Here is a 15,213-nt window from a genome sequence, read left to right as displayed (position 1 = left end):
CAAATACATAGGAAAGAATTATATCTGTATCACTGTACAGGCAAAATGTCACTCTTTATAATCTAATCGTTTCAATTCATTTAACTGCAATAGTGCCTATCAGTATCACGTGACCTGCACATTAGGCAGATTAAGTGATGTTCACATAGTTCTATTAGTGAAGAAAATTTACTGCATAGATGCTGCTGCACCCACTGAGTTTCTCCAGCACTTTTGTCTACCTCCTGTATTTTCATCTCTGCCCTTTGTCCAACTACCTGCCTATCAACCCCCACCCCTCTCGCCTGCATCCACCGATTATGTACCATGCGTGCTCCTGCCCAAAGATCATAGAGCGCTATGATCTTTGGTCCTGCCCTTCATCTCTCCCGGCTTTCTTCCCGTCCCCCTCAGTCAGCCTAAAGAACGGTCCCGACCGGAAACATTCTCCAGAGATGCTGCCTGACCTGCCGAGTTACTCCAGCACTTTGTGACTTGTTTTTTCTCCACCAGTTTGTTTTATTTTGCTCGTGGCTGTGGGCAGGGGATGTCGAGAACAGTCATCAGCACATTCAGCTTCCCGGCCAATTTATTTAACTGCAATAGTGCCTATCAGTGAGTTGTTTATGATAAAGTGATAAGGGTTTTGTCTGGCAGGCCAAACATAGCGAGTGGGATTAAAAAACACACAGAAAATGCAAGATGCTGGTCGAACAGCAACCGTGGAAAGGGAGCAAAACACAAAGTGCTAGAGTAACTCAATGGGTCAGGCAGCAGCTATGGAGTTGGTAGGGAATAGATGGTTATGTTTTGGTTCAGGGTCCAGTCTGAAGAAGGGTCCTGACCAGAAATGTTGTCTATCCATTCTATCAAAGATGCTGCCTGACTGACCTGCTGTGTTACTCCAGCATTGTCTGTTGTGCTCAAGATTCCAGCTTCTGCATTTCCTTGTGTCTCCATTTGTGCAAAGAGAAAACGTTAATGTTTCAGATGAGGGATTCTCCATTAGACCTGAGAAAGAAAAAAATAAACCAAGTCTGGATAGCAGCAAAATGTTAGTGAAACCAACATTTCTGTTGGAGTGAACACATGTGGCAGATGAGATAATGCACTATAGTTCAAATATAACGTCTATGAACCATTACTTGTGGTTGATAAGATTCTAGCACACAGGGATCCGTTCAAAAAGCCAGAATATAGACAGAGGGGAAAAAAGTTTGGCAGTTGGAAATGTTTCTGATACGATAGGAAGACAGAGCGTGTTATCTAAAGAGGAAGTGTTCAGAAGTTTCCACTGCCCCTCCTGACCTAAACCCACACTCTAAGACTACTTATGTTAAGAGGGTGAAAGTGGAGCCGAGTGCCTTCCCATTAAACAACAGCAGAGGGCTTGCACACTCCCATAAAATGTATTGAAACGTCGCTAAGTCGATTCATGATCTAAACAGAATTTTCATTTCAAAACAATTTTCCTGTCGCAGTTACGATGTACAACATGAACATGGTGGCGCTTTTCTTTTGCGTGGGCTATTTCTTGCAACAAGGCGAAGCTGAAATTGTTATTCTGTTATTCTCCCACACATTGCAATTGTGAATGTTTTACATTAAATATGACAGGAAGTAAATGATAGAAAGTGAATAAATGGACAATTGTGGCAAAATTAACGTTCGTGAGCTGTGTAAAACTTTCAATCGTGCGTTATTTGCAGTCAATTTTGGAGTTATTTTATCTTCATTCAAACGGCTCGATCGCCAGATGGGAACAAAGTTGCAGAAACTCCAGCATTTTGTGTATCTTTGCTGAAACAGACTCTGGATACAGCATTTCCGCTGCAGGAACACTCGCGGCACAACCAAAGAGGCAGAACTAAGAACTCACAAAGAAACAAGACATTTGCTGAACCCGACAAAGTTTGCCCGTGTTTTACAAAAGTTGATAAATAGCACACAGAAATCGAGTTTTAGGTGCAGTATCTACAATCACGCTGCCTTGACATTGTTTTTATTTTCGATTAAAAATAGACAAAAAATGAAAAAAAAGTATCATGTTTTAATGCAGCACAATTAAATAGAATGCATACTTAAACATAGATTGTTTTGCTTTGATTTCGCTGCAAAACCCGCTTCATGAACAGCTATTTCTCTGCAGCAAACTACAACCTCCAAATAAGCTCTGAACTTCAATCTTTGGTCGTTGGTTTTGTCCTTTTGCACTATTATTGTTTGTTTTTTATATGTGTGTGTATATATATATATAAATATATTATATACACATAAAAATATATACTTAAATATATACACACACACATATATATATACACACACACACATATATATATATATATGTGTGTGTGTGTGTGCGAGTGTATATCGTATATATGTATATATATATATATATACACACATATCTTTCTCTGAACTTTGACCTACGGGAGCAATATATATACCCACACAGAACTTTTTCTCATATATTATATATACTATATTACACAGTGTACTGTGTTTACATATTCTGTTGTGCTGCTGTAAGTAAGTATTTCATTGTTGTATCTAGGACATACGACAATGAAACACTCTTGACTCTATAATCAGCGCGCCTTTTTTCATTGAAAAAAATTAAACCCTGTTTTGCAGCGGGAAGGCCAGCCATTGGTGCAGGGCCGAGCGGCTCGTCCAATCAGGGCGAGGCGCGGAATGGCGCGAGCGAATCCGTGGTTGACGTGGGGACTGACCAATAGGAGCCTCGACCGAGGGTCGGGTTCTCCAATAGGCGGCGGGCGAGACCATGACGCAGAGGGGCGGAGCGTCAGCGTCGTGACGCAGAGGGGCGGGCTGACTATAAAGGCGCGCAGCCGCCAAGCTGCAGGCGCCATTTTACAGGTGACCAGAGGGACGCACAACATGTCGGGGAGAGGTAAAAGCAGTGGCGGGAAAGTCCGCGCTAAAGCAAAGACGAGGTCTTCCCGGGCCGGGTTGCAGTTCCCAGTCGGCCGAGTGCACCGTCTGCTGCGCAAGGGGAACTACGCCGACCGGGTGGGGGCCGGGGCGCCGGTTTACCTAGCGGCTGTGCTCGAGTACCTGACGGCCGAGATCCTGGAGTTGGCGGGCAACGCGGCCCGCGACAACAAGAAGTCTCGCATCATCCCCCGCCACCTCCAGCTGGCCATCCGCAACGACGAGGAGCTCAACAAGCTGCTGGGCGGCGTCACCATCGCCCAGGGCGGCGTCCTGCCCAACATCCAGGCCGTCTTGTTGCCCAAGAAGTCGGGCTCGGGGCCGGCGACCGGGAGCGGAGGCGGCAGCGGCGGCAAGTCCGGCGCCAAGAAGAGCTCGCAGCAATCGCAAGACTTCTAGAGGGGGACAAGAACCAGCGGGAGGACTCGTCCCCAAGCCGTAAGAGAAATCATGCAAATGGACCTTAAAAAGACTAAACATGAACCCCTTCTCGGACCTTACATGGACACAAGGGGCTGCGAGGCTCCTAGCTTTTCCTGTGTTTTACGCTTTTTTTTAAAACAAACTTCCATTTTTTTTAAACCTTTTCAATATCTGTAATTCTTTTTTGTTTCATTTTGTTTTGGTGGGGGAACCTGAAGTAGTATTGCTTTTTCTACAAGGAAATGTATTTTTTTGTTTTCTGGGGTTGTGAGAATTGGTCAAGTGATTGCAATTTGAGTTTTTTTGCCACGTAAGCGGATGGAGGTCTACACTTCATGTATTTTTGCCTCCACCCCCCCTTTGATTTATTTGAATTGGCGCGCTAAAGTCTATGTTCAAGTTACCGTGTTAACTTAGGCTATTAGTGGCTTGTTCAAGTTGTTTCGGTCCATTAACTTGCACAAGCAATTTCTCAACAGTGCCTTCTTCAGGATGTTGTGCAGAGACCTGTAACAAAACGCACATGGCTGTCCAATGTGGGGTGTATTTTAGTGGAGTCCTGGGTTACTCCGATCCTGTGCGCAATGGTGATGTGACCATTTTTGTTTTCGACAAATGTGATGCTACCTTTGTAACGTGCCTGGCTCCGCTGTTGCAACTAGGCTTCTTGTAACAATGTTGAGGTGGTTGTGTTCTCATGTAGGTTTCTGTCTGATAACTGGAGTTGGATTTCAAAAACTGCATAATCAATTATTCTGTAAGTTTGTACAGGGGCCAGAAGAATTGTTTAACTTTTGAAGACCCAGTAAGCTGCCTTTTTAGCAGGTGTACACTGCTGGTTCAGAATAAAGATTTTCCTATTTACATAAACTTGGAATTTGTATAGATTCTGTTATGGTTTTTTGCTCAGAAGCATCAGTAGTGTGTTGAGTAGCATATTGCACCCGGTGAGTTTAGAACGACACTTTGCTGAGACACTCAATTCTATTGCTGGTTAATCCTTGTGTTGTGAAACCATTCTTTGCATTGGCCTTGATGTTTCTCCATTGTAAACAAGGTTCTCCAGCAATATAACTGCACAATAACATGGACTTGTGAATATCCCACTTGACCCTGGTTTACTGCCCACCAATACATATACACAGACTACAATGCCGGCCAGGCATTATATAGGGAAATTGTCAATGTTTGCTGTGATACTAAAGAGATTACGATCAAAATATGTACTTTGAAACGTCAAGGAAATCGATTTCGATGCTGTACATTTAACGGGCTATGTGAAATTGGGAAAATTGATGGTTCTTCCAATAGACCATTTGAAAAGGCACAATTAACAGCAAATTGTAGAGCATGTTTAGCACCAGGGATGATGGGATAGCATTTGGCTCAAACAATTGTTAGTGACATTATGGCTAATATATAATTACTTTTATCAACAGTCATCTTATGCTATAATTGGAGCATGAATGTAGATGGTTAGGCAGCACAGAAATAGGCCCGACATGCCCATGTTGATATTGATGCCTCATTTACACCAGTTCCACCCATCAGAGTCTGGCCCAAATCATTCAGCATTTCAGCAGTATTAGTGGGATGTGGAATATTTTTTTGTTATCGGTCAAACTACCTTTTTTCTCCAGTTCTGAGAGGTGGGGTTGTGGAGTAAAGAAGAGATGCCGACAATGGCAATCATAAAATGCAACTTTCCCAAAATTTTCCAGTTCTCGCAAGTGTTTGACACAAAATGTCAATGATTTAGAAACTAGGAACTGCAGATGCCGGTTTTCCTAAAACATGCAACATGTTGGACAACTCTGAAGGTTCGGCGACATCTGGAAAACATGGTTATGTCTGACATTCAGTCGGAAGAAGGCTCCTGACCCCAAACATCACCTGCTTTCCAGAGATGATGCATATCAATGATGTGTTCCCCTGTGATGCTTGACCTATCCAGTACTCTGTTCCACCAGTGTTTTCCACCTTTAATTGGCTTGACTTAATGTCATATTGTGTTTCTTTGCAAGAAACAATTTTTCATCAAATTATCCTTCCATCGATAAACTAGTTTGTACATTTCTCAACTTCCCAGCTAAATCTCCATGATCCTCTTCATGGCCATTGTTATTAAGTGTTAGCAGGTTGATGTTTAAGCAGGTGAGTAAGTGGGCGGGGGGGGGGGGTGGGGAGGCGAAGGGGAAAAATTGTCTCAAATGAATGAGTGAAATGTGAAGCCAGATTGAGGGGAATAAAAGGGAAATGGGGGTGGGAGTAGTAGTAGATGACCATGCAGGAGGAAAATTGAATCTATTCCACCAATTCAGTCAGCTTGAGCTGACTAAATATTTAGCCTGCTTTGATACCAAACATCAAGATATGTTTTAGTCTTACCCCTGTAGTCCGCCACAGAGAGTAGCGTTTAAAAGTCAAAAGTCGTAGTTAGTGTCAAAGGTTTGGTCATAGTTTTAGGATTTTTAATATTTCTTTAAAAAAAAACTGATTACTGTCAGCAGGAGTCTTGTTTATTTATACCTCGGAAGCAGTTTACATTTTTGAAAACTTGTATAAAATAGCTGTTAACATTGAGGTGCAGCCTACACACAACTTGTACATGCAGATCTGGAGGCTGGCATGTAAACTTACTGCCTTACAGACCCAGGTTCAATCCTGACTGAATTTGCAAGTTAATTGGCTTCTGTAAATTGTCTCTAATGTGTAGGATAGTGCTCTTGTAGAGGGTGTTGACTAGACGTTGCAGACTCAATGGGCCGAAGGGCCTGTTTCCACGCTGTAACCTTTTTTAAAATGAGATCTTTCACAGTTAACAATGGAGATCATTGGAAAATTGTACTTCATGCAACACTCATTAAAATAAATATGACATTTGTATTAATATAACTTTTTTTTAAAGTCAGAAAAATTACTGAAAGAGCTACCGAGAATGACAGACACAGCGAGCCAGGCAACATCACTAGATAGAAGGATTGGGTGACTGGGCCAAGAGCATTCAGACAGTCGGGAGAGGGAGACACAGATAATAATAATAATACATTTTATTTAATGGGCGCCTTTCAGACATCTCAAGGACACCTTACATAGTAATCGGACTAAAATAAGTAATAAAGACATCACAGAGGCACAAATTAAAAACAGAATTCAATCCAAAAACAGAAAATCAAATACACAGTGTGAAGAGAGAGCAGCCAAAGCGCGCCAGCGTCCACTCTCTCTTCACGGCAGCCATCCTGCACACAGACCTACAGGGTTACAATTAGACAAAAAAATCATCCCCCCACAGTGGATAGCACTGTGGGGGAAGGCACAGTGTCCAGTCCCCACCCCATGTTCACCCCAAAGTCAGGCCTATTGAGGCCACCGCAATTGCCCTACGGAGGCCCGATGTCCCTGGCCGTTCTCACCGGGTGGTCTTGCCCCGGCGTTGGGAGAGTCCTTTCGGCGGCTGGGCCACCTGGAAGGGCCGCGGCTGCCGAAGCCGACAAGGCCGCGCCGGTTTGGAGCTCCCAGGCTCCCGATGATAAAGACGGCGCAGCCTCTCCGCAGCCCGGAGATGTTGCTCTCGGCGGTCCAGCTCGCCAGAGCTCCAGCGCGGTGGCCCAGGCAAGGGTCTGCGGCTCCAGCGCTGTGCCGAGGTGCTGGGCGGTCCCCGCCAGGAAACGGCGCTCCAAGACAGCTGGTAGGCCACGAGGACGGGTCGACGGGCAGCGCGGAGAAAAGGCTGCCACACCGACCAGGTAGGGACCTAGAAATAAAGTTACACCTACCCCACACATTAAAAAGACCATATCCCCTGCAAACTAAAAACAGGACTCACTAAAAACTATTTAAAAAACGAATTTAAAACGGACGGCTGCTGGCTAGCAGCCGCTCACCAAGATGGCTCCTCCCCTACTGAAGGTAGGGAAGATAAGGAAGGGTAAGGTATGAAAAAGACATCAAAAGAGACAAAGTTCAGGGAAAATGTAGAATAGATCATTGTTAGCTAGGAGAAGGTGTAACTACATAGCAAACAGGTAAAATGTGATCTGACTGAGAAAGGGCAGGGATGGAGAGATGGAAAGCAAGGGCTACAAAGTTAGATAAGTCAATATTCGTACCCCAAAACGATTGCTGAGCCTGTGCTTGGTCTCGCCAATATATAGAAGTCCATACCTGGAATAGCAGATAATGTTGAAAGAAGTGCAATGAACCTCCACCTCGCCCGAAAAGACTGTCTGGATCCTTGGACGGAGTCAAGGGAGGAGGTGTTGCACCTCTTTTGGTTGCAGGAGAAAGTACCTGGGGAGTGGGTGGTTTGAATGGGAAGAAACGAGTTAACTTGGGAGTTGTGGAGATGGGAAGATGTGTAGTGGTGGAATCGCGTTGGAGGTTGGGAAACTCGAAAGATTATGTGCTGTATGTGACGGCTGAGGTGAAAGGTGAGGAGTAGGGGGACTCTTGCGACTGATGGGGGGGAAGAAATGTAGTTTAGATACAGTGCCCTCCACAATGTTTGGGACAAAGACTCATTTATTTATTTGCCTCTACTTCACAATTTGAGATTTGTAATATAAAATAATCACATTAGTTAAAGTGCACATTTTCAGATTTTAATAAGGGACATTTTTATACATTTTAGTTTCACCATGTAGAAATTACAGCAGTGTTTATACATAATCTGAAATATGGCTGCAATACAGGCCTGGCAAACCATCACCAGAGAAAACACAAAGCAACTGGTGATGCCCATGAATCACATACTTCAAGCAGTCATTGCATGCAAAGGATATGCAACAAAATACTAAACATGACTACTTTCATTTATATGGCATTGGTGTGTCCCAAACATTATGGTGCTCTGAAATGGGGGGGGGGGGGCTTTGTATAAACACTGCTGTGATTTCTACATGGTGAAACCAAAATGTATAAACATTGACTTTATTAAAATCTGACAAAGTGCACTTCACATGCTATTTTTTTCTATTACAAATCTCCAATTGTGGAGTACAGAAGCAAATAAATTAATGATGGGTCTTTGTCCCAAACATTATGGAGGGTACGGTAGCAGAACTCACAGACTTCATGAACTCCCTGACTGATTGTTGGTAAGGAGGCTGAGACCGTTTTGGTGACGGGATGAAGTGTAGAATTTGGGTCCAGACATTTGAGAAGGAAGGACACCTGTGAACATTGGACAAAGAGGGGAGATAGGAAAATGTCACATGTCAAATCACTGGAGGAACTCTAGCGGGTCAAGCAGCATCTGTGTAGAAGGAAGGACTACTCAACATTTCTGGTCGAGGCCCTTTCCCTCCGCATCTCCACTTGAGTTCTTCCATCAATTTTTTTTTTTGCACCAGATTGCAGTCGTGTGTCCTTATATGTTGATATTTGTAGACTTCTGCATTTTCATCTGTCAATGGGGTGATTAAGCAATCTGCCACAGTGCAGATTGCAACATTGGCTCCAGGAAATCATCTTTGCAAAGGGGGATGGCCACAAGGGAAATTGCAGTGGGCTGAAGGAATTGGAAATTTAAATACATTGGGGTTTCCAAGATATGCTTCCATACACAAAATGCACATTTATGCTAATTTAGTCCTATTTATACATACTTTAAATCTTGGTGGAAGGAGATTTGTAAGAAACTTGAATATTTTTTATCATTTTTGAATATATTATATTTCGAACGGCTTTGGATTCATTTTGAGGTCAAACTTCCCTGAGAAGCTATTCACTATATAGTGAAAAATCATAATGTTAAAATCTGTAGGCAGTGAATAAGGAAAGTTTCCCCATGTGCATTAGGGAGTGTGTTGAACTTCACCCACTGTAAAGTTGTATTGCAACATAATATTTATGGGTAATTAAGTGTTCATTCTGTTAAGTATTCAAAGAGATTGCAATTTAACTTTTTAGTACAAGCTCTTTTAAGGCTTGGTTGGGGGAAGGATGGGAGAGAATAATTTAGCAGTTTAGCAAAACCTGTTCATAAGTGGTTCTTTCACATTTGAATACTGAATATGAGCAAGTGATTCAACCCACACACTTATGCAATTTTGTGGGAGGATTGGTCTCTAATAGTGAGGAGAAGGAAATGATTTCCTTCCTTGGCCACAAATAGTGAGAGGTGGAAGTCTGCCAATCACAGTTATGTCCTCTGCTATCCAAGCTGAGATCAAATTTAGAATTGAACAGAAATCAATGTGTAAGAGGCAGAGCCTTAACCAATTGATTTTTATTTTTTCAAAGTACAGGTATCACTGCCAAGCAATCTACTTTGCCAAATAGGATCTAACCATTAATCACACACTGTTTCTGCAACTCGTATCTGGTTCTTAACCTGAGTATTCTGGAGCATAATTCACTAATTATTACCAAATGCCCTCTTTTTTTTCTTTCAGTCACTTTTGTCACATTTTATTGTACGGTTACCTTCCTCTCACCGGAAATCCATTATCAAAGCTTCACTGTTATAAACTATTAAGTTGCTGTTGTAGAACAACCTTGACTTCTCTATACGATCAAAGATTTCATTCCTAATTCTATTCCAGCAAATAATTTCCTGGTGCTTTTGCTCTTTTACAATACTACTTAAGTAACAGTGATCCACATGGCCAGTGATGTTTTAAATTACTGCACCTCTGTTCTTCATGTCCTCTATCTTCCTTGGCAGAGTCTTATCACAGGTCTGTCTCAGTGTAATTATCACATTTTGAACTTTGGCTTATATTTACAAAGTAGCTAAAACATAACAGGCATTTGTGTCCAACATGTGTGTGTAAATGAACGCCTCTCTGCTCTCCAACTGAACACCATCTATCTCTTTTCCTTCAGGTGCTTATCTGGTTTCCCTTTAAATGCTAATCATCTCACCTATTTCTGGTTCCACGTGCTTATCGCTTTCCTGAATTTTATGGATGGCTTAGTAACTAGCCCACATTTATAGTTGCTGCTTCTGGTCTTGCCCGCAAATCTAATTTTCTATACCTAATCCATCAAAGCCTTCTATTTCAAAAGACCCTAACAGGCCTTTCATCTGGAAGAACCGTTCCTGTCCATTAATCTTTCCTGATAACTATTCAGTTCTGGTGTCTATCATCACCCCTCTCTCCCTGCCTGACTCGTTTACCAATCATTATAAGTTCATAGGTGAAAGGAGCAGAAATAGGCCATTCAGCCCATCAAGTCTATGGCGCCATTCAATCATGGCTTATCTGTCTTTCCCTTCCAACCCCATTCGCCTGCCTTGCCAACCCCTGACACCCTTGCTAATCAAGGACCCTTCTTCAGACTCATCTGTCCCTGTTCTACGCCGATGCTGTCTGGAAGTGCTCAGTTACTTCAGCACTTTGTTTCTGCTAATGAAGCAGGCAGTTTTTCCAGGGATGGTGTCAAGATTTATGTGTTTGGTTGTGTGATCTCCCAGCTTTCGATCCTTAAACGTCTTTGCACAGCCTTTCTCTGTGATATAAAAACAGAAATAAGTAAAACATGGACCATTGTAAAACCCAACATTATTCCTCTGCACACACCTTGATGTTGCCACACTTATTTTCTCCAAGATTAACTTACAATAGACCCTTCACTGACACATTAGCAATAAACAAATTGATCAAAACTTGCTGGATATTTGCCCATGACGTCTTGATTATGTTCTGTGAATTGCACCAACTAGAAATTGGCACCAGAACATCTAGTTTTTAGGAACTTCAATTTGGATCATTGCAATGTCTCAGATAACATTTGAATCACTGCTGTATTACTGTGGATGGACGTCTCCCTCAAGTGGTGTCAGTCTTTCATTGCACCATTCGATACATCTACCGCAGTAATCCACAGCTTTCTTGGGAGATCCAAATTGACATATTTATCACACTCAAAAAGTGCATTTTCCGAGGTTTAATGTGCCGTGCGCGAGGTCATTGCGACTCTACACTACAAAGCCAATGGTCTGGGCTCTCTATGGATGGTCAATGTTTAAGATCTTAAGATTTCTTAAGATCTTGAATCTGTTGATTCTGTACCACAGGATTTCTTTTGGTATTTGATTTTAATACATTGGTTCCTTGTCCACGCCGTTAGATGCGTGCCCTCGTTCGTGAGTACAGGTAATATTTATAACATACCTCCATTATTTGGTGTGGTTGAGTTGTGAACCCGACTGAAATTTGGCGTTGATGTGTCATTAATGTGCCCTAACTAACCATTTTGTAGCTTCTGTTCACAGAAGATTGCTGCAAGCTCTCCTGATGGGTTGACGTTCCGGTACGAGCCTCTGGGTTACAGCGTCCTTACTCAGGCATTCATTGCGAGCTGCCTGAGAGGATTTTTCTTGCACATTCTACCGGGGACTTTCGAGTGTGATGATCGGAAGTGGCTATGTTCTTTGTTTCTGGCTCCAGTCTGGTCTTAGTTACTGGTCCATGAACATGTCAGCCGTGCCGTGAAGTTGGAGACATATTTTGCGAGTCTTAAAATGGCTTATTTTCAGGTATTCCACAGCTCGTCCTTTTCATTTTGTTCTTACTTATTTGGTCAGATGTTTGTATCTGATTTCCAAAGATAGTATTTTTCTGATGACGGCTGATGGTATTTGCACTTCCAGTCTTGGAAGGCTCAGTCTTCCATTTAAGTTCCGTGCATGAAGGATATCATCTGTGGTCTCACTCGGCACTCGGCCTCTCTCTTTCACCGTTGTCTTTATTAGATTTCTGAGATGCTTTCATAAGGATAAGGTGGAAATATAGGTTCGGGACCTCATGAGGCCTAATGGGCCTGTCCCACTTAGGCAACTTTTTAGGCGACTACAGGAGACTATGCGGTCGGCAAATGATCGCGGGTAGTTGCGGGGGGTTCGCCTTCATGGTCGTGAATAGTCCCTGCATTCTTGGAACTAGTCGCGGCTTCATACTGGATGCCGCTAGTTTTTCAACATGTTGAAAAATTAGCAGCGGCCAGAATGAAGCTGCTATGGAGAGTAGCGGGGATTCTCGTGCTGTAGGTGCAGTGGTAGTGGGTCGCCAGGAGGTCGTAGATTGTCGCTGGTGCTGACCAATTTCATTGGCTCATTGGGGACAGAAACGTAAACAGTAGTTTTCAGAACCAAGGATAACCGACCGGTAATGTTAATGTCCGCCGAACTTCACAGCCGTGTATTGTTGGCTTCTTAAAAGTTGTGTCCACTCTTTCTCCCCACTTCTTCCCCACCCCTCTTTTAAAGGACTTAAGTGACCCTTCCCGTACACTGCTTTCACTGTCTTAATTGACTTGACTTGACAGTCGCCTGAAAAATCACTTAAGTGGGACAGGGATAAGTGTCTCAATCCTTTGCAATGGTTTTGACTGTGGATTTGGTTGTTGCTTCATGGCCAATTACAAAACCCACGTTAACCCAAGTAGCTTTAAGATAAAAACAAATGTTGGTGGGTTCTTTTAGGCTGCCAAGCGATTTATCGAACTTGGAGTACTAGTTCTCTTCAGTAGTTCCAGACCAGGGATCGATACGTGCACGAAGGTATTTCTAGATCTCCCCTGGATTTATGTATTCGATTGAGCCCTTATTTATTAACCAGTTGTTTAAAGGGTTGAAGACATATGTCTTCCTTTTGGTGACCATATGGAAGCTCTTGGTCTTTCTCACATTAATTTCCAGCCTGTATGCATGCATAATGTTTGCAGGATTTTCAATCATACCATTACATGAATCATTAAGGATTGCAATACCTTCTGCGAAGGTTAGAGCTGCACAGCTAGCCTGCTGTTCTCCATTTTTCAAAAGCACTCCTTGTCCGTTCTTCTGGAATGTACAAATCAGTGAGTCCAATGCGATATTGGAGAGGTTCGGAGACATAGGTTCCCCTTGTTTGACTCCTCTGTTTATCAAGTTGGGCTTTGTTTTCTCTGCCGGGTTTGACCACAGTTGTTGTTTCTGCATATAGATCATATTAGTGAAAGGCCTTGTTGTTTCTGAATATAGATCTTATTAGCGATCTATAAACTTTCGTGGCAATCCCATTCTTTCCAGTGACTTACACAAATGTGTCCAACAGAATCGAATGCTTTGGCCAAATCAGTGAAGACGATCGTCAGTTCTTTGTCTTCTTGACCCCATTCATGATGCGCACAGGTGTTAAAAAGATTCACCTTCATCGGGAGTCATTCCTTACTAAAGGGCCTGTCCCACTTTCACAAACTAATTCACGATCTTTTTTACTCATGGACATTTTTCATCATGTTGAAAAAACGCCCAGACCTACTTGATGCCACGAGTACCTACGACTAGCATCACAAGCTACCTACGACCTACCTTCGACCTCGTGACGACCATGCTGCGAGTACGAGTCAAGGGCAAACTCGGCAGAGGTCGTGAAAGTGGGACAGGCCCTTAAATGATAGGGGCATCTCACAAAAATGTGATTTTATCCTAAAGATACTCATAATAACCTGGGCGTTATTATAAAGCAACAGCCAATCTCAGAGAAAGGTACTGACAATATTATTGGTGTGGATGTGATCCAAGTAACTGAGCAACCAATAACAGTTTTGAATTCTCGGAAATGGTAGAACAGCATTATCCGCTAATTTTTAATTTGCTTCAAACATTTTGCAGAAAGTAAAATAAAGATTAGAAGCATACACATGAAATTAAAATAGACCCTAAACATTTAAAACTGAAATTGTGAAATTATTGGCCGAGGAAATGATAGTTCACAAAAGATTAGAAGTTCAAGGTCAGAGTTTGCTAAATAGTAATTATGGCTTACTATGCTGTTTAAAACTCACATCTCAATCAACAATGTGTAACATTGTCAGGGTATTTTACAGCCAGAATAGTTGGCACGCATTTGGAGATCCTATCAATTTACGATCGTACTGGAAAACCCAGCAACCAAGCTTCCTATAGACACAAGTTATCTCAGAGAGTGAGGTCTGGAGTTCCTACCTAATTATACGTGGTTTCTCCAGCTGTTGCTATGAAGCTTTCTCTCTTATAATGGTGAGCACTGAGAGCCTCGTTGTTATTCTCAAAGCAAATTCTGGTTCTTTGTTTTTTCATTTTGTCTTGTGTATGAATGGTAGAGAAAGTACCATATGATTTCTTCAAAAATAAGAAGGGAATTATCCCTGGCTTCCTGGCTGATATTTATCACTATTAATATCACAAAAACAGATGATTTGATCATTCTCGCATTGCTGTTTGCTGTGTGTAAAATGGCTGCTATGTTTCCTACAACTGTAATTGTTTATTTTTGTAATACATCTCTGCACTCAGAGATTGTAAAAGGCGTAATATAAATGCAAGTCTTGGCTGACAAAATCTGAAATGTATGTTAATTCATGTATTCTCTCACATTAGAATACCAGATTAAATCATGTTAATTTCATCACATTTTTAAATCTATGTTGTGCTTTCCATAATTATTGTAGCAAAATTAAAATAAACCATTAATTTTAACTAGTCACTATTGTTGCACACTTATTAAAACAATTAGTACTGGATGTCAGTGCTGTTCAATTGAAATTGGAGATTGATAGCCTGGATATGCTGGCGTTAGATAGTGTGTATGAATTGTTGTGTGAGATTTGTGGGTACCTTTTAATAGCAACGGGTGAATGTTCGTTGAATAATTAATGTCTGGTTATCTTGGTACACAATCGCAGGATCTTGCGGAGTGCAAAAACAGGCCTCAGTTTAACATCTCAGGCAGAGGACAGTGTTGCACAGAGTGTCAACTGATTGCAAAGGCTGTGGACTTGTAAGTGTTCTCTGCTGAATCATGGCTGACTCAGTGCCACAATGCTCCATGGAAGACTTTTTACTCCTAAAGGACAATCCCAAATGCCATATTTTCTTGCTTT

General features: G+C 42.2%; 1 protein-coding gene and 1 long non-coding RNA gene across 2 annotated transcripts in view; both read left to right on the top strand.

Moving 5' to 3' along the window:
- The first annotated feature begins 2,816 nt into the window (after positions 1 to 2,816).
- Positions 2,817 to 4,227, top strand: LOC129712348 (late histone H2A.2.2-like). Its single transcript, XM_055660702.1, has one exon. It carries the CDS (start codon positions 2,881 to 2,883, stop codon positions 3,331 to 3,333), a length of 453 nt encoding a protein of 150 aa, XP_055516677.1. The 5' UTR covers positions 2,817 to 2,880; the 3' UTR covers positions 3,334 to 4,227.
- Positions 4,228 to 5,552: 1,325 nt separating this feature from the next.
- Positions 5,553 to 15,213, top strand: part of LOC129712349 (uncharacterized) — a 38,215-nt gene continuing 28,554 nt past the window's right edge. The window contains exon 1 of the long non-coding RNA XR_008726042.1: positions 5,553 to 14,350. This is a non-coding gene — a long non-coding RNA (uncharacterized LOC129712349). The remainder of the gene's footprint in view (positions 14,351 to 15,213) is intronic.

The sequence above is a fragment of the Leucoraja erinacea genome, chromosome 32 (assembly GCF_028641065.1).
Source record: "Leucoraja erinacea ecotype New England chromosome 32, Leri_hhj_1, whole genome shotgun sequence".
Lineage (NCBI taxonomy): Eukaryota > Metazoa > Chordata > Chondrichthyes > Rajiformes > Rajidae > Leucoraja > Leucoraja erinaceus.
Note: the sequence above shows the minus strand (reverse complement) of the source record. Positions and strands in the feature narration are given on the sequence as shown.